Source organism: Chrysemys picta, chromosome 11 (assembly GCF_011386835.1).
Source record: "Chrysemys picta bellii isolate R12L10 chromosome 11, ASM1138683v2, whole genome shotgun sequence".
Lineage (NCBI taxonomy): Eukaryota > Metazoa > Chordata > Testudines > Emydidae > Chrysemys > Chrysemys picta.
In genome coordinates, this window is record NC_088801.1 from 66,712,646 (window position 1) to 66,732,375 (window position 19,730).

Below are 19,730 nucleotides of genomic sequence, written 5' to 3' on the forward strand. Positions count from 1 at the left end.
CCAACACTGTAGACATAGACACCCTGCTGTGAGGAATGAGCAAAGAAAAGAAGATATGGCTGCTAAAAGTAAAATCAAAGAGGGATCGACTAGATCTCGTATATGGACTAAAGATGAGGTTGCGCAGCTTATACAGTTGGAAAGGAAATATATTGGGAAAAGGAATATAAATACATGTATTGAGAGCGAGATGAGGACCAAAACGAATAAACAAATATCAGATAAAAGACGGGAATTAGCAAAGAAGAAGTTAGTGGTAACAGGAGATAGGGAGGAAGTGACTGAGGTAGAGGACATTAGAGTAAATATATTAGAAATTCCGCCCCCAAGAGAGAGGATTTTCCCACTAAAAGGACATCCAGAAGTGGATTTAGTGGAGAAAATATGTAAACGGGGAAAACAAAGTAGGGAGGGAAGAGAAATAATAAATAGTTTAGGGGAAATTGAAGGATTATTAAAGGAGGATTTAACAAAAGCTCTCGGATGGGCAATGTTGGAAAAATTATGTTATTCATTAGTAGAGGGACAGGACCCTAGAAATGAAAGTCAAATAGAGTTGAGGAATAAAGGAAAAGGGAAGATTAGAAAGGAGGGGAGAAGGAAGCAATTTAATGCAATTAGGAGATATGCTACAAAGAAAGCTAAGTATAAATTCTATCAACAATTATTTGATAAGGATAGAAGAAGATTGACTCGCATTATAATGGGAGAGCCAGATAAGGCTAAGTGTGCTATCCCTATGAAAGAAATTGAGGAATACTATGTAAATATTTTGGGAACAATTGGACATGGTAATATGATAGGGTGGCCATCATCCACAGAGAATGCGGATAATGATATATTAATGAGTCCGATCTCTGTGGATGAGATTAGAATAGCTTTAACAGAAATAAGAAAAGATAGTGCTCCTGGCCCAGATAAAGTAAAAGTGAGCAATTTGTGGGATATTTTTAATTTAGACTCCTTAATACTTACAAAAATTTTTAATATATGGTTTCTAAATAGACAGGTACCAGATGAATTTAAGAAAAATAGAACGATTTTAATACCAAAGACACAAGATGAGGAGGAAATGAAGAAGTTAACATCTTGGAGACCATTGACAATTGGGTCAGTTTGGATTAGAATCTATACCAAAATATTAGCAAAAAGACTGGTGGAAACAGTTAAGATATGTAGTAGACAAAAAGGGTTTATATCCGCCCCTGGGTGTGAGGAAAATATTGCTATATTAGATAATTTGATTAAAGGGGCTAAACGAAATGGGAATGAAATTGCAATAGTGTTCATAGATCTGGCTAAAGCATTTGATTCTGTGGGACACGGACATATAATAGCCGGGTTGAGAAGATTTGGTATAGATGAACATTTTATAGATATTATTAGGGACCTTTATGATAATTGCACAACTAGGGTATGGGTGGGTGATGAAGCTACTGAGTCTATTTTAATTAGGAGGGGGGTCAAGCAGGGTGACCCGTTGTCCCCAATTTTGCTTAATATTGCTATGGATCCCCTTTTAACTAGATTAGAAGTAGAAGGAAGTGGTTTTTATGTTAAGGGTAATAGTGTCACGTCATTGGCTTTTGCCGGTGATGTGGCAATTTTAAGTAGCTCATATAAAGGAATGATCAAAAATTTGGGTATCTTAGAGGAGTTTTGTAAAAATACTAATCTCTCTGTTAATGTGAAGAAAACGAAAGGCTTTCATATTTTAACTAAACATAAAACCTATGTAGTTAATCCTAAGGATAATTGGCAGATAGGGTCAGAGAAGATTGAATATGTTCAACCAGGGGATTTTGAAAAATATTTAGGGGCTAGAATAGATCCCTGGATAGGTGTAGGGGGACCGGTACTTAAAGAAAAATTGAAAGATTGGAGTGAGAATTTAATTAAGGCCCCATTAAAACCGGCCCCAAAAATATTAATTTTACAGACATACATCTTACCGAAGCTATTTTATAATCTTCTTTTAATAGAACCCCCTTTTAATCTTTTAGACGATCTTGATGTGTTAGTTAGAAAAATAGTTAAAGAGATTTTACATTTACCTCAGTGTACCACAGATGGGATATTTTATTCTAGAGGTAGGGATGGTGGTTTAGCTCTTACTAAGTTTAGTGTGCAAATCCCAAATATGTTAATTCATAAATGGAGGAGACATATTGTCTCGAGAGATGATTGGATGGACCTATCTTATCTATATGCAGGAGAAAATCTTGTGGATAAAATATTGTCATTTAGTGCAGTAACATCTCATCCCAAGAAATGGAGGGAAGAGGAATTTTTAAGATGGTCGGAACTGAGATGTCAGGGAATAGGGATAAAATATTTTAAAAATGATTTAATTAGTAATTCGATTTTTAGAAACTCTAGTAAAGTTAAATTGTCAGCGTATATCGCAGCATTGCAGCTTAGGGCAAATATTTATCCTACTAGGGAGACATTAGCAAGAGGAAGAGGAGGTGTGAATGCTCTTTGTAGATGGTGCGGTAAAGTGCGGGAGACTGTTCCCCATATCTCAGGACAATGTTATAAGACTAAGAATGCTAGGATAAAAAGGCATAATAGAGTAGTGTCTGCAGTTGTGGATAAGGTTGGTAAATTAGGGTGGAAGGCAATGATAGAGCCCCATTTGAGAAATAGTAAGGGTGAGTTAAGAAAGCCGGATATTATATTTATAAAAGGAGATACAGCAGTGGTGGTTGATGTTACAGTGCGATGGGAGGATAATGCCGGAAGTTTGGAACAAGCCCACAGTGAGAAGGTGGCTTATTATCTTGAGTTTGAGGAAGAAATTAAAAACTTAACGGGAGGTAAAAATATCCACTTCTTTGGTTTTGTGCTTGGGGCGCGTGGCAAGTGGAGTGAAGGTAATAATGATTTGTTACAATTATTGGGAATGGACAGAAGTAAAAATTTTAAGGAGAGTATATGTAGACTTGTTTTATATTCCACTATTGGTATGATGGCTATATTCAGTGACAGGTAAAGATCCCGGAGTTTCCATTCCGTGTATCTTGCCAAAACTAAATTTTAGCTATTTTGGTTTCCATGCTCTAAATTTTCAAATTTTTAATATTGTTTTGAACATTAACATATTTAGTGTTATTTAATATCTGCCCTTCAATAGAATGGTTTTAACTATATAATAAATACTTATTAATGGATGAAATTCCAATTTAAATTATTTATTTTAACTACTGGATGTGGATGCGGACTGGCCGCGTATAGTAACCAGGAAAGGGCAGGTAGTCACGCCTGTACATAAATAGGGGGTGGGGTTCTGGAGGGCAGTTAGGAGCAGGGGTCCCAGGAGGGGGCAGTCAGGGGACAAGGAGCGGGGGGGTGGGGGGCTGGGAGTTCTGGGGGGGAGCTGTCAGGGGGCAGGAGTGGGGAGAGGGATCGGAGCAGTCAGGGGACAGGGAGCAGAGGGGTTTAGATGGGTTGGGAGTTCTGGGGGGGGCTGTCAGGGGGCAGGAGTGCGGAGAGGGATCGGAGCAGTCAGGGGACAGGGAGCAGAGGGGTTTAGATGGGTTGGGAGTTCTGGGGGGGGCTGTCAGGGGGTGGGGAGTGGTTGGATGGGGCGTGGGAGTCCCAGGGGTCTGTCTGGGGGTGGGGGTGTGGATAAGGGTTGGGGCAGTCAGGGGACAAGAGGCAGGGAGGCTTAGATAGGGAGTGGAGTCCTGGGGGGCAGTTAGGGGCAGGGGTCCCAGGAGGGGGCAGTCAGGGGACAAGGAACGGGGGGAGGGTTGGGGGTTCTGGGGGGGGGCGGGAAGTGGGAGGGGCAGGGGTGGGGCTAGGGCGGGGCTCCTCCCGTCCTCTTTTTTGCTTGCTGAAATATGGTAACCCTACACTGGTGTAAATGACTGTGCAAGGTGTAAGGTGAATTGGGCCCTGGGAATTTGGACCAAGTGGATTTGGCAGGGTGTGGCCTTTCATAGAGTATTTTAACTATATTATATATAGAAGTGGGGACCAAACTGCGCCTTGTGAGTCACATGCGGTTCTTTTACAATTAAAGTGCAGTTCTCCGCCTACCAGACTGTGTGTGTGTGTTGGGGGGGAGGGTAGAGGGGAGCTTGGGGATTGTGTTCTGGAGCAGGGTGGTGGGACTAGGAGCTTCTGCCAGAGATGACTGGTGCCTTTGGAAAGTAAGTGTATGTGTGTGTGTGTGTGGGCACAATTTAAAGGTTCACGCCCCACAGCTTGGGCCCCCCCCAGGCATGCTCCCCCTCTTACCCTCAGCGACCCCTTCCTGAGCTCCCAGGTGCTAGCTCCTCGTGGACAGGCAGCAGCAAACCGCTGGGAGCTGCAGGGAAGGGCGTCTGCTTTAACTTCCCGGGGAAAAAGCAATAGAGGGTCCTGTGGCACCTTTAAGACTAACAGAAGTATTGGGAGCATAAGCTTTCGTGGGTAAGAACCTCACTTCTTCAGATGCACTTGCATAGACTTTACAATAGCACAAATTAATACTGCTGATCTGGGGACTGGACTTGATGACCTCTCGAGGTCCCTTCCAGTCCTAGAATCTATGAATCCTAGAATCTATGAATCTTTTGAAATAATACAATCTGAAACCAGGACTATGTACTGATTAACATCCTATTAATGTTTTCTATCTTGTACAATATAAATAGTTCAAACATTCTCAAGAAGCAAACCAGCTCCTTCTCTTCTTAACTGGACTGCTTCCACGTACAGTCATTCCCCCTAATCACTTCAGCACGCAAGTGGTGGGCAGAGGTTTCATTATGAGTTATCCTCCTTTATATTTCATCCCACTGTGAAATACAACTGTGCCATTCTCAGCATCAAAACAGCAGTTTAACTGGGGACCAGGGGTATAGCCAAACCTGATCTGCCGCTTTTATTGAGACGCCGATCCAAACGGCTTGCAAAGTGTTGAAAACAACATGAGTAGCCCTCATAAGAAGGCAGGTAAAATAAGTTTCTTCCGAAATTCAATGAATTTCTTCCTACACAGAACTGCCACTCGCTTTTTAAAAAAGCTTCATTCATTCTGGAGATTTTAAATGGGGAATGAAGGAGATGGAGGCATTACTGTACCAAATTGCTGTTGTATGTGTTGCCAAACATATTATACCTGCATACTCTGAACTCAGGATAGCACTAGCATCTAACCCCTCTGTTAACAATGAGCTACACCTCTCTCCATAACTTTTTTCATGGAAGTCAACAGAACTGTCTGCAAACTAAAGCAATGGGCTTATTTCTCATTTGCACAAAGGACCTTTTTACATCGCTACAGTTAATTAATTCAATTAATTAAACTTAATGGAAGTGAGTGTTAATGTAATTATTTTGCACCTGCCTTTAAGGCTCCTTTTCCCTACTAGAATGGTATAAAGCAGCCTTTATGTAAATGAGACTCAGGATCAAACTGACTGAAGGTGTCAAAGTCTGGCCCATAGAAATAAAGGGATTCTGATTTTGACAATTGTTTATTTTGCAGACAATTTTGCTCTTAAAAGAATGTATTAAGCACTGAGAGAGGGATACTTACAAAACAGCCCTCTTCACCTCCTCATGCTAAATTGCTTTGCCCAGGGAGGTATGAAAAAAAAAAGGGGGTTAGTTTAGCGTTAACGATAACATTAATTTTTCACCCTCCACGTAAAATTGTTTTGGGTTATTTTAATTGAACTATAGGAAGAAATATTTCCTCTGGTGCGTTAGTTGCCTCAACTGCTCTGGGAGCACAGATGAAAGGGTAGCTGTACTGCTAATCTATCAACAGCGAAAGCAGAGCAATCAACCTTAATCTGAGCAACATAAAAAGTAGACGAACTCATTCCATTTCCATATTTGTTGTTTTGAATCCTTCGGAGCTTCTTGATCTAGATGTTTACCTATTGCATTGTATTCCATTAGCCAGTTAAGCGATGGGGCTAAACATCACTTTAGAACAGTGGTTAACTACAGAACAAGCAAATGAGTAAGAAAATTGAGGGGTTTACTTGTCTTTATTTTGGATAATCCCACCTCCAAGGGGGGATTTTATTTGAATTCTTTTATTAATTTCTCAGTCATTCCTGAGCTCAAATAGTTTAAGGGCCTGGATTTTCAAGAGCACTCAGTACCCACATTTTCGGTCAGATTTTTAAAAAAAGAGCTCAACTCCCAGTTAGTCCCTTAAAATGAAGGGGCAAAAATTTGCAAAAAACCCACCGATTCTCATTGTTAACAATAAGAGCTGCTGGGCACAGAGCTATTTAGAAAACCCAGCCTCTTCATTTAAGTACTAAATGGGAGCTGAGCTCTTCTGAAAATCTTGCCATTTATTTAGATGCCTAAATGGAAGATGCCAAATTCTTTTGAAAAATCTAGCCCTAGAACGTTTGCTCCATTTAACCAATGCCAAATAATATCATGGTGCAAGAGGCAGTAGTCTAGGCATTAAATCAACTTAATCCTTTCTATACAAATATTTGACAGTCCGATGAAATTAATTCTAACCAGGGAATATGGCCATCTATTTAAATTTGTTTGTGGTTAACCATATTAAGCATGAACGTCTTGAATACCGAATAGCACAATTGGGTTTTTTGGTCCCAAATCAATTGTGCCAAAACAGCCTTATCCCTGCATAAAATAAAAAAGTTAAACAGCATTTTCAGTTGTTCCAAGTTCTGTATGTGCATCTGCAATGCTATGAATGTGACAGTAGGATCTGGTAAAAATTCCTTCCCTGGTACATCAAATATACATTGCAGTACTAACATGCAGGTGGGGTGGAACCAAAGGCTTGAGAGTTTCCTGAGGAGATCACCCAGAACAGCAGAAAGTGGTTAACATAAGTGGGCTCGATTGTGATACCCTCATCCACGTTGAATAGTATCTTGCAATATGAGTAGTCGCACTGAAGGGAGGCAGTATGACCTAGTGGATAGAGCACTGGACTGGGACTCAGGAAAACTGGGTTCTATTTCTGGCTCTGCCACTGGCCTGCTGGGTCACTTTGGCAAGTCACTTCACTGCTCTGTGCCTCAGTTTCCCCATCTGTAAATGGGGATAATGATACCGACCTCCTTTGAAAAGCACTTTGAGATCTACTGACAAAAAGTGCTAGATAAGAGCTAAGTGTTATTATGGTGATGGATTAAGTTACTATTCAGTGTGTGTAAGGGTCTCACAAAACTCACTGAGGCAATAGCATGGCTACAGAAGAGCATCAATGTACACAGTATGGTATCAGCTCTGCTGAAAGCGGGAAGATACGAGAGGGTTTGGTTTTTTTCATTCCCATAAAGGGCCAACCCTAGAGGGATGACAAATTCACTTTTAAACACATTAGAATTCCTTGTTATTTCTGTAGACAAATTGGATTCTTCACCCTACTTTTTTTTTTCCCCTCTCTCCTCGATACCGCCAAACAAGAGTGCCTGGAGTACCCGATGACAATATTACCTGATTATCCAACTACTGCAGTAACACAAAACTCTTAGAAAGATGTTGCTACAGCCCCCCGCCCCCGGTATGCAACAGCATGGAGAATGAAGTCTCTACTGAAAAGAAAGAGAAGGAAGATAAATTAGCCCTGATGTGCTCTTGTGAAATGAGCTGGGACACTGCCACTCAGTGAAATTGTTCCACCTTCACATCGCATCCCTAGGCTGAATGTTACGGATACATGACAAACAAATGGAAAAGCTGCCCTTATGCATTTGGAAATGGCTTTACCTGAATGATCAATACCTTAAAAAGTGCAGGATTCTACGGTAACAGTTGCTACCTCGGCAGGAGCATTATGGGCTCCATTGTGGGTTTACCACAAGCCTGGAATCAGGGGCATCATGAAACTGTGTGGTCACGGGAGCAAAAATCTGCGCCAGCCCTATGCCTGTCACAGCTTACTTCCCTCTTCCTGCGTCTGTTCAGCCGCACTGGCTGGTGTATTGTAGGGGCAGAAGGGACCTCACCAGTAAGGGAGGGGGAGGCTGTTGTGCCTTTTGTGATTAAAGCAGACCATGCCAAAGAGTAGGAGGCCATCTTGTAACCCCTTCTTCCTTTGAGTGAGCCACAATTTTGCCCTATGTGTGTGTGTGTGAATTATGATTATTACGGTAAGCTGCAGTGTTTGGGACAGAATAGCATCAGGCTTTAGGGACGGGATCTACCATTTTCTGGAGGAGAAGACAGCTGAAGTTTCTGCAAGGCAAACAGTGGGCCAGACTGTGCCTTGCAGTATACGGGACATATCAGCTCTGCAGGAGAGGAAGGGGAGTCAAGCCCCTACATATGCATTGGCCAGCAGAGCTGGCTGGGGGCAGTGGGATGAGGAGTATGCCACATCATGGAAGGGCTGATACTGAATCCTCAGCAGTGGAAAAGGGGAGGTGTCTCTGGAGCACAATTCCTTCCCAGAGTTCTCTTGGGGGCTGCACAGCCAGACGCAGCCTAGGAGGGCCGAGTCCAAAGGCTCAGTCTAGCCCGTTAATAGCTACTGCTGATGAAATGGCAGTATAGTGTTTTAAATACTACCCTTGTTATGGTATTTTTAACATTTTACTTTTTGCCATTAAAGACAAGGATGTGGACATCCAAGCAAATTCCTCCTTCTATGGACATGCCGCTGTAGACGGTGAAGCAGCAGCACCTAAAATAAAACAACGGGCCAGCTGGTTCACTAAGAGCTACACAGTGAAAGGAATGCCCATTTCTATATGCTCGAAAGCATCTGTATAGAGCCGTGCATCACAGCCTCTCTGCTCGGGGCAAAGAGCCGGAGCACTGTAGAGAAGCTCTAATGGTTTTACAAAAACAGCAGTGTGTTATGTAATCCTTAGCTACACGTGCACATATAGCTGCCTTAGTCTGCACAGTAGAAGGCAAATGTTGTTGTTTAAATGTGGGCGCCTAACAGGTTAGGCACCCAAATCACCCATATGTCGAGGCACCTAAATAAAAGATGTGCTGACAGAGCTCCATTGTCCTGTAAGGACCTGCCAGCGCTCAACACCTCAGGCTGGTTTTAATTAGGAGATTAACTAGGGTTGCCAGGTGTCCAGTTTTCTGACTGGTCGCTAAAAGTCTGGTTGGCCACAGTAACCAGCCTCCGCCATTGCGGGGTGGGAAGAGCAGCAGCTGGAGCAACATGGAGGAGCTATAAATAATAAATAATTATTTATTAATAATTATTAATAATTTATAATAATGTATTAATAAATAGCTGCTCTCTGCTCAGCTGCTGATGCCTGACAGAGAGCAGTGGCAAGTTTTGGGACCGGGCTCACAGAGGTAGGTGCTGCTGCCCAGGTGTGTGGGGGGGGGAATCTTGTCCACCCCCCCTTCTGCTCCACCATTCCCCGATTGCCCCTTGCCCTAGGGACCAGCCCCCACTGTGCCCCAGTTGCCCTGGCCTGTAGGCAGAAGAGGCAGGGCAGGGGCTGTTCGGTTTTCAGCAATTAGAAAGTTGGCATCCCTAGCCTAAACATAAAATGTAGGATGTCTAATTTGGGCACTCAAGGTGGACTGTGTAGCCTCTGATGTAGCTACTGTACATCTACTCGCATGGGTGTATGCGCTACTGAAAACTTACGGGAACTCTTTACAACCTGGGGATTCAGTATGCTGCACTTTCTACTAGACCAATCTAGTAGTGGGATGTCAAATTGTTAATCAATCAAGATTTCAGTTCGCTAAGTAGTGCTTTTCCTCTGCTGTAGCTGCCAATCTGTCTGAAATCATGAATGCACCATATATGATACTGCAGTGCTTTGCATTATACATATATGCTAATTTTTATCAATACAACTTGTGTAAAGAGCATTAATTTATAATTAAGGTTAAGATTCTGTCACAGGTATTTTTACTAAGAGTCATGGAAACGCACGACCTGTCCCTCACTTTTACTAAAAATACCCTGTGGCGGGGGCTGACCGCTGCTGCTCCAGCCCCAGAGGGACTGACTCAACCCTTGCTGCTGCTCTAGTGGGCTTGGGACCGCTGACCAGCGGTGGGCCATCAGCCAGTTGTTCAGCAGCCCAAGACTGGCCACCAGTCAGCTGTTCTAGTGGCCACTTCTCTGGCAGCCCAGGGGCTGATAGCTGCTCCAACCCTGCCCCAGAAGACGACAGAGGTCCTGGAAAGTCATGGAATCCAGGTCCTCCGTGACAAAAATCACATCCATACTTATACTATGTGTATTATTGCTCAGTGCAAAAGTTCTATTGGTCTCTTTATCATCAATTGCTCACTACTGAACTGCAAACTATTCAATTCATAAAGGGATAATACAAAGTCTTTTCTTACTCTTCCTTAACACCCACCCCACACACACACACTAGTTCCTAAGTACAATGTCTGAGTGTGGACTGTGTCACACCATTAACAATATCAAAGGCATGAGGCAAGAAAGAGCTTTCCCCTTCCCGGAAAGTTAAGTATGTCCTTAACTTTAAACATATGCTTAAGTCCCAGGACAGTAAGCACATGCTTTAAGTGCTTTCTTGAATTGGGGTCCCAATCTGAGTGCAGCCCAAGGCTTTCCCCAGCAGGGCCGCCCGGGGGTGGGGGGGGGGGGAGAAAGTGGGTTAATTTGCCCTGGGCCCCACAGGGGCCCCCACAAGAATATAGTATTCTATAATATTGCAACTTTTTTTTATGGAAGGGGCCCCCGAAATTTCTTTGCCCCAGGCTCCCTGAATCCTCTGGGCGGCCCTGTTCCCCAGATACTTACATGTCCCATCTTGAAGCCTAGTAACTTTAGCCACTTAGCTTTGAAGAAAAACGTATGGGATCACACACACATTAAAGACATGGAAAAGAATGACACCTGTCAATTCTACTTGTGCTGAACTCTCACCATATTACTGCTGGGCAAGAATGAGAACGTCTGATTTCCAGACTTCTTTTCTTTGCTATTCCTAAGAACTGAAGGCCGGCACTCAATGCCGGGAAAGGTTTTTGCTTGCCAACAATAGAGCATCACCAGAACTTTGAAAGAGCAAATCCACCCCAATCCCCCTTCCCCACCCCACCCCAACATCCCCTGTTGTCACCCTTGATTACAGAGGCAAGAGAAGAGTTGTCAGGTAATATCAACATCAGATGCCACAGGCAGTCATCAGTTTTTCTTTCAGCTGCTTACCAGTGTGGCTTCTTTTATGTACCATAAGCACATTGGGCCCAATGCAAACCATGCCACAGACGTCACATTTCAGTTTACCATTCGGAAGCCGGATTCCTCCCTCGCCTGACAGCTCCTGGATCTTTCTGTTGTCCGCCATCTCGTTGTTCTCAGTGAGGGGTTCTTCCAAGCTGCTTCCTTCATCATGACCCCTGATCTCATCTTCACGGCTTAGGGGTTTCCTGTCAGACTCCTCATCGCTTTGCATTTCTAGCTTTACTGAATTTGCTGAAATGTTAAAAAAATATATAAACAAAAAAATCAGTCTTTTCCTCATTACCAATTAACTAATACCATGACCAATTAGCATTATTATTATTAATTATTTGACTACAATAGTGTCTAGAAGGTCCAAACAAGATCAGGGCCCCATTGTGGTAGGCGCTGTACATGCACTTAGTTAAAGACAGACCCCACCCCTAAGCATATGCAGTCTACTCTAAACAGACAAAAAGGTAGGAGAAAGGAAGCATTTTTATTTCCATTTTGCAGATGGGAAACTAGGGCACAGAGAAATTAAGTGACTTGCCCAAGGTCACCCAGAAATTCTGTGAAAGAACAAGGAACTGAATCCAGATCTTCCACTGCTTTGACCACAGAATCATTCTTCCTTTCATGGATCCACTGAATGCAAGGAGTATGAAGAGTGGTGTACCACACGGAATGAGCAGTTAAAAATATTTACTCCTCCCCTCGCACCTAGTTCTAGCAGTTGCACATCAAACTATATACCGCAGTCTTCCAGTTAGAGAAAGCTACACAATCAATTCACTGAAATGAGCTCTCCTTACAGGCAAACTTGTTCAAAATAAATTAGTTTAATGAAGCAGGGCATACATGGTGCAAAGATAATCTCCAAGTCATAGTTCTTGCACAGACATGTTTTATGACAGAGGGAAGAGATACGATACATGAGCCACTGCTTTTCTGCTACCAAGGCAAATAGGCCTGAAATGAGACCTACTATGCCAACTATGTTCTGGTTTGCAGTTCATGTATACAAGTGGGATAAGGGCATCCCATTGTCTGTGCACTCTGTTACAGCCTGACACACAGCCTGGGAGTCTTTCATTGACTTCAGCGGACTTTGCTTCAGACCGTTAAGGTGTCATCCAAATTCCATCAAAGCCAATGAGAACTGAAAAAAAATCAGGCCCCCTATTGAGGTGTCTCAATACGAGTTTAGATCCCGCACCTTAGGCACCGACATTTGAAAATGTTGTCTGATTAGTGAAAGTTGCTGTAAAGAATGCCCCAGAGTTTCACTGTCTATCCACAAAACAGGTATAGGTGTGTCAGAACCTGAAGACCTAAAGAAGAGCTCCATATAGATCAAAAGCTTGTCTCTCTCACCAACAGAAGTTGGTCCAATAAAATGTATTACCTCACCCACCTTGTCTCTCTCATAGAGGAACAATTTCAGCCCCTACAGACTGAGGTTCCAGTTGAACCAGAGGGTAAAAGCTTCCTGCATTTCCCATTACAAGTACCCTGAGCTATCCAGTCCCTTAGCATGAACCTCACTAGTTACCCTTCTATGTTCCCACCCTAAATATTTGATAGTTTAAAAAAAAAAAAAAGAGAGAAAGTTCAGAAATCTGTGTTTCCATGTGACCTAGGGCATGTATAGTGATAGGAACAAAAACAGGAGCTCAAAGGCCAATTAGAGGTGACTTTCTAATTGTACAATTGTCGAAATACATCTCCCACTGTCCACCATGGCATTAATGGGAGCCAAGGAATGAATATACTGTAGTAAGACCATACAGAAAAAGGAGATAGAGTGACCAGATGTCCCGATTTTATAGGGACAGTCCCGATTTTTGGGTCTTTTTATTATACAGGCTCCTATTACCGCCCCACCCCATCCCGATTTTTCACATTTGCTGTCTGGTCACCCTAGAGACAGACTATGGTAGCCGTATGTCATTGTAAACCCAGTCATCAAAACATTAAACATTTTACATTATGAAATATTTTTGCTTTTTATTTGCTGAACAAAACGGATATTTTATTTCCACAAAGATACATTTGATGATACATGTCACAACTGAGGGCTAAACAGTGACTTTGCCTCAAGTTCTGGGTCTGGGCTCCCGCTCATTCCCTGCCCCTTCCAGCCCATTCCCCATGCACAGGAGGGGGCAGGAATATAGCAGCCCACAGAGGCAGCTTTCTCCAGCACGCTACTAGCCAAACTATGGGTAACTAGCACAGAGGAACAAAGGGAAGCCTTACTACCCTTTACTCATCTGTGTGGTCATGAAGAACAAACCACAATCTGGCCCCAAATATGTACAATTCCTACTTTTTACACAGAGCTGCTCAAAAAACCACAAAGATAAAGTTTTCTTGAAAATGTCTATGAAAATCTGACCCTTTTTTTTTTTAAATCAAAATTGGAAATTTCAATTTTTATTCCAACCTGCCCCAGTTGTGTTTCTTTGAATGAAGTGAGATGATTCAAGGTAACAAATTAAGAGCCAAAGACCTGGGATCAATTCCTAGCTATGCCACTAGCCTGCTGGGAGACCTTGGGCAAGTCATTTCCCTCATGGTGGCTCCGCTTCCCCATTTGTAAAAGGATACTGACCTCCTGTGTAAAGCACTTTGAAATCTACACATTAAAAACACCATAATTATGCTGAGCTCTTACACTACTTTATATCAGAGCTCAAAGCGACTCACAATCTTTGAACATTTTTACGCTCACAACACTCCTCTAAGGCAAGGCAGTGCCATAGCCCCATTTTACAGATGAAGGAACAGAGGCACAGAGAGGCTAACTGACTTTGCTCCAGGTCACACAGGACGGTTTTAGTTCATTGCAAGGTCTTTGCTTTGGGAATTAAAGGGCCAAGGTTCTAATCCTACCTTATCTTTGAAAGTATCTGTGTAGATTTATCCAGAGCCGGATTATTAAAGGTGCTGAGAACCAGCAGCTCCCATTGACTTCCGCTGAAACTGGGGGTGTTCAGGGTATCAGCACAACAAGCCCAAATTAATCATGGCTGCTGTCTATGTGGATTTGTTACACGGGAAGTCTGTGGCAGAGTGAGGAGTAGGAGAACACTGCTCTCCTAACCCCAAATACTGTGTTTTAACCACACGATTGCCCTTTATCCCTGTAGAGTAGGAATAATATGCAAAATAGTCACAACACACTTTGCACCAAATGAAGGGGTGTGTGTATATGTGAGTGATCGAGTGTGCACATGCAAGAGAGAGAGAGAGAGAGTAATTTGTATCCAGGGTGTATTTTTATATAACTAACTCTACTGTATTTATTGTATCTGGAACAATAACTGTTCATAGGTGCTGAGCCTTCACAGTTCCCATTCAAGTCCACGGGAGCCCTTATTGCTGATAGTCTCTGAAAATAAGTGCTTAGAAACTGGGAGATTGTTACCAGTGTCTTATTTTATCTTACCCGAATGTTTCCTTCTGCTGAATGCTGGCTTGCATCCAGTAGGATAAACAGCAAAACAAAACAGAGCAAGTTGTTTGCTGCAAAACAACATACAACCCTCTCAACTCCTCAGAATACAGCTCGGTAGAACACTCCAAAGGCTGTATACGGAGAGTTGCTCATTCCATCTCGTCACTTAAAAGCACTCTGGCTATTGTGCAGAATTGTTCAGCCAGTTGACAAATGTTCACTCCCTTTGACTCTGTTCCTGTCGCTTTCAGAAACCTGGCATCATGTGTTTGTTGCTCTGTGAAGGTTCCCTCTTCAGCTGGGACTAGGGAGAGTTGCAGGTCTCCAAGGAAGGGAATGCTGCTACTGTGGGGATCACCTCAGCTCTTCATGAGGACTTTACTAATCAGGTCATCCTTGCTGCTTTACTTCATATGGATGCATATGCCAGACATGTACAATATTTTACAAACACACACAGTACATGGGGTGTATTTATTTCTTCTATTTTATTCAGCCCTAAGACAAGAGCTAATTACCTAACCTTCTCTTTGATTTCACCTATTGCCACAAATTAACATAATTCTTTTATTTGTTAAAAGAGAAAGGATGTATAAAGCAGAGTTTGGGGCTATCCTGTACTGTATAATGTCTACAGGTAAACTGCACCACAAAGCTCTTTCTTTCCTTCTTTGCACGCTCACTGAAAACTGTGGTCATTCTTGCACTTGACTATGCAATAGATAAATCCATACGCACAGAACAAAGTTGAAACTTTTCAGCACCTCTTCTATAAATCTCAACAATACAACAAACGAGTCTAAAATGTCAAACACAATCCAGAAAGACAAGTTGGGTGAGGTAATATCTTTTATCGGACCAACCTCTGTTGGTGAAAGAGAAAACTTTTGAGCTTATACCGAGCTCTTCTCCAGATCTGAAGAAGAGCTCTCTGTAAGCTCAGAAGCTTTTCTCTTTCACCAGTGGACGTTGGTCCAATAAAAGATATTACCTCACCCACTTTGTCTCTTAAATATCCTGGGGCCAATACGGCTACAACCACATTGCAGAATAATAATTGTAAAAAAACCCAGAGTTTTACAAGGAGCATCAAACCTGAAGCCAGAAGTTTTTCCCAGTTTAACATTTCTTCATTTTATCACCATTCGCTTTATTGTACTGTTCAACACCTCCTGACACAAACGGAGACAATCACCCACCATAAAAGCACCACCCATAAACTTAAAGCTAACAACATGCATTAAGTGGGGGCACACAACTGCTTTTCTTTCCCTCTAAGTATCACTATTCAACTGACTCTAGCTTATACTTTAAGAGTAATTATTTTCTACAGGGCCTCTCTAGATAATGCAATCTTGTCTCATGTGCTAATTAATCAACAATGCCATATTAAGCAGTGCTTTGGTAAGTCCTTAGTGCCAAAATATTTTCTTTATCCATGAATAAGCGCAACAATCACCAGCAAAATATTAGCAGATGTTATGCTCCTATTTTAAATGATTTTTTCTAGCTTGAATATTACAAGATGATCCTGCTGTGCATTTTATCTTCTATTATGGAAGTTATCTCCCCCAAAAATGAGATTTAGAAAATCCCTAGTGTCTCATTAAAAGTTTTGATCCCCAGCTGAGACTACAAGGTACAGTACTGAAAAGTAAAGGTCATTATTAAAAAAAAAAAAAACAAGGCGGTAGTAATGCACTGTGGCACCCCACTGCAAGACAAAGGGAAGCACAAAGCTCTTGCTGATAGAATATCATGGGGCAGATACAGCAGAACATAGAAAATCAAAGAAATTCTAAGTTAATGCTGACAAAATGTGTTCTTAACCCAGCATGTATCTAAACCGAGTAGAGCAGATGCCAAATTAGCTCACCCCGTGTTTGTTCCAAAAACCTTTGTCCAGGCACAGTGGGCAAAGTCATGGATATATTGCCCGCCTTGTCTCAAAATTTCAAAGACCCGAGGACATTAAGTAAAAGTTAGTAAATATAACTACTCAGGTAAAAGAGACTCAAAGCACTAACTAGAGAAGGAGATATTACAGGTAGGCACAGCGTAAGCTTTTCCATAAAGTCCTGTCAATGATCAATAACAGGGGAGGCCAACTTACTGACTCTCCGAGCCATGTATGACAATCTTCAGAAGTTGGAGAGCCGGGGCGCACCTGCCGGGAGTCTTGGGGGCGCCTGCTGAGGCTCGGGGCTTCAGCTGCTTTTGCTGCTGCCTCTCCCCAAGGAGCTAAAGAAGAGACCCCTCCCTGGAGCTCCCAGCTGTTTGCCACTGCCTCTCCACCGGAGCGAATAGCTGGGAGCTGAAGGGAGGGGCTGCTGAGGAAAAGAGGGGGAGTCTGCCTGGGTCTCTGTGACTCAAGCTGTTGGCAGGGCCAAACCTTTAAATTGTCGTCGTCCCCGCCACCACTCTTACAGGCAGCAGTCATCTCTGGCAGAAGCCCCTAGCCCCACCACCCTGCCGCAGGGCAGAAGCCCTGAGCTCCGCCCCCAGTCTGGTAGGTGGAGAATGGTGGGTGTGGAGGGAGCCGCCCTTTAACTGCAAAAAAACGCATATGGCTCACGAGCTGCAGTTTGGCCACCCCTGATCTATAACAATTGGTCTATTCCAGTCCCAGCTTCTCCTAGGTATAATTCACGTGTAGTGGTTTGGTGACACGACCAGCTGTCAGCTACAGATGATCATGCAATGACCTAACTCCTTCCACATCTGAACCTGGGCTTATGGACTGAAAGATTACTACATTAAAGCACTGAGCCTCATGTCCATCCAATGGTGAGGGGGTGTATGTGGGGGAGGTAGATTTAATTTTAGAAACATGGGAGGCGGAACGGCAAGTGGTTTATGAGACTAAAAGACAAAAACAGTTTGCTAAATTACATTAAATTTGAAAAAAAAAAAAAAAAAAAAGAGAGAGCAAGTTTCAGCCTGAAACGATTCTGAAAGTTCAAGGTAAAAAAATGCAACAAGCATCTTTTTTTTTCATGGAAACAAACAATCAGGACCTGATTCACAATTAACTCTATGGTTATGTCTACACTGTACAGTTAACTCAGGAGACTGGAATCCGGGTCCAAGCACCTGGGTCAGCCTATCCAGAGTGTGAGCATCCCCATTGCAAAGCCCTACCTAAGTTACTAGGTCCTTACTGTTTCTGCGCTCACCCATGTGCGTCTGGGAGCATATGCCCTGGTTCTTTGGGCTGAGACACTCTAGGCTTCCTTCCCCAATCAGTTGTGTCAATTGCAGGAGACCTTGTCCATCCTTTGGGTGTGGAGGGGAGAACTGTCAGAAGGGGACTGGAGGACTAGCAGAATTTGATTGGTCTCTAGCTTATGTCCTCACTGCATGGGTTCCGGCCTGAACTAAAGCAGAGCCTGGACTCTAACCCAGACCCCAACTGGGAAAGCGAGCCTGGGTTTAATGCACCTCCAAACCTGGGTCAGAGGATTTTCTGTGTGGGCGGCCGGAGCAGGGTGGATAAAAATCAATAATTTAAAATACATGGATTTAACTCTGATTTTTAAAAACGTTTTTAAAAACTATTAATATAATTTAAATAAAATTAAAAATAAGTTAAATATTACGTGTTTGCTTCCAAGTTTTAAAGAAAGACAAAACACAGAACTGGTGGAAGTCACTGGCTAAGCATCTGGAACCAGAGTTTGTTGACATGCTAAACTACTTTTGACAGCAGTAGCCTCTTCTGCAGGTGCAGAGAGAATATTTTCTTCATTTCAGTTTATTCAACTCGTTCAGTTCAATGATTAATTTTGAATGAACTAAATAATCAATTGGGAACTGAAAAAGCAGGCAAGCTTGTTTTCCTCTTTCAATCTATGAATAAACACTAGATGCACGTTGATCGGATGTTTTCAGAGAACTATCCATGATGGAGCCAAGATCTCATATTTGAGTGGTAATACCCCATCATTTTGTATGTATAGTTGGGATTATTTTTTCCAAACGTGCATTACTTTGCACTTACCAATATGAAATTTTGTCTGCCATTTCGTGGCCCAGTCATGTGAGATCCAGTCAGCTTTGGACTGAACTATCTTGAGTAAATTTGTATTGTCTGCAAATTTTGCCACCTCACTGTTCAACCCCTTTTCCAAATCATTTATGAATATGTTGAACAGCACAGGTTCCAGTACAAATCTTTGGGGGACCCCACTATTCACCTCTCTCTATTGTGAAAACTGGCCATTTATTCCTACCCTTTATTTCCTCTCTTAACGAGCTACTGATCCATGAGAGGACCTTCCCTCTTATCCCATGACTGCCACTCTGGCAGTGTAAAGAGACTTTAATGCTAGTGTAAACATAATTTGATGCTGGAGCAATGCAAAGAGGTTTCATTATAGAGAAGAATCATACCCTTAGCCTCTTCTTCAGGGCAGAATTTTGCCCTTAATTAAAGAGGCTTTATAATCAACTTTGATTCTAACAATAATGTGTTGCCAAAGGTTTAAACACGGAGCACCCACAAAAATTCTCTCACTTAGAAAATCATGCGTACTGGGGTGTGTATCCTGACAGCAGAGGGATAAGGGACTAGGGAATCTATTAATTTGTTTTCGCATAGCCAAGAAGGGAGGCAACTCCACTTGGCAAACAGACTTACATTAAAGTGTACTTACTGGAAACTTTATACTTTGTTCCTGAAAAATGTATCGGGCCTGATTCTCCTCTTGCTTACACCTGTGTAAATCAGGAGTAACTCCAAAGTTAGTAGAGGTACATTGGTGAATGCTGACAAGAAAAGCGAACCAGGTCCACTGAATGTATGGATAGTGTACTGCAGTGTTCAGCATATCCAATGGGGAAGTAAGGGGAAAATGAAGATATTTCAATATGGGTGATATCTTCCTGCAGGAAATTTTCTGGAAAAATATTATGACACTTGTGCAAATTGGTACATTCCAAAGGGAAGTCCAGTACATCATTCCAGCTGCTCTTGAAAAGTATTTTTTTTTTAAATAAGCCCCAGTGATAACCCATCTTTGGCTGGATTGACTAAGCTATATCCAGGGAAAGGGTGAACTCCAAGAACAAAGGAAGAGGAATTACCCATCCCTCCTTTCAGTTTTAACTAGAGGCTCTTGTACATATGCAAAAGCC

At 42.6% G+C, this 19,730-nt stretch overlaps 1 protein-coding gene across 13 annotated transcripts in view; it reads right to left on the reverse strand.

Moving 5' to 3' along the window:
* The window catches only part of IKZF2 (IKAROS family zinc finger 2), a 149,709-nt gene that overhangs the window by 63,244 nt on the left and 66,735 nt on the right, over positions 1–19,730 (reverse strand). For 9 of the 13 annotated variants that reach the window (XM_065562137.1, XM_005279674.4, XM_005279673.4 and 6 more), the window contains one exon: positions 11,117–11,383. In XM_065562137.1, coding sequence (XP_065418209.1) covers positions 11,117–11,383 — 267 coding nt within the window. The remainder of the gene's footprint in view (positions 1–11,116; positions 11,384–19,730) is intronic. The other 4 variants (XM_065562135.1, XM_005279675.4, XM_005279672.4 and 1 more) reach the window with 1 other exon arrangement.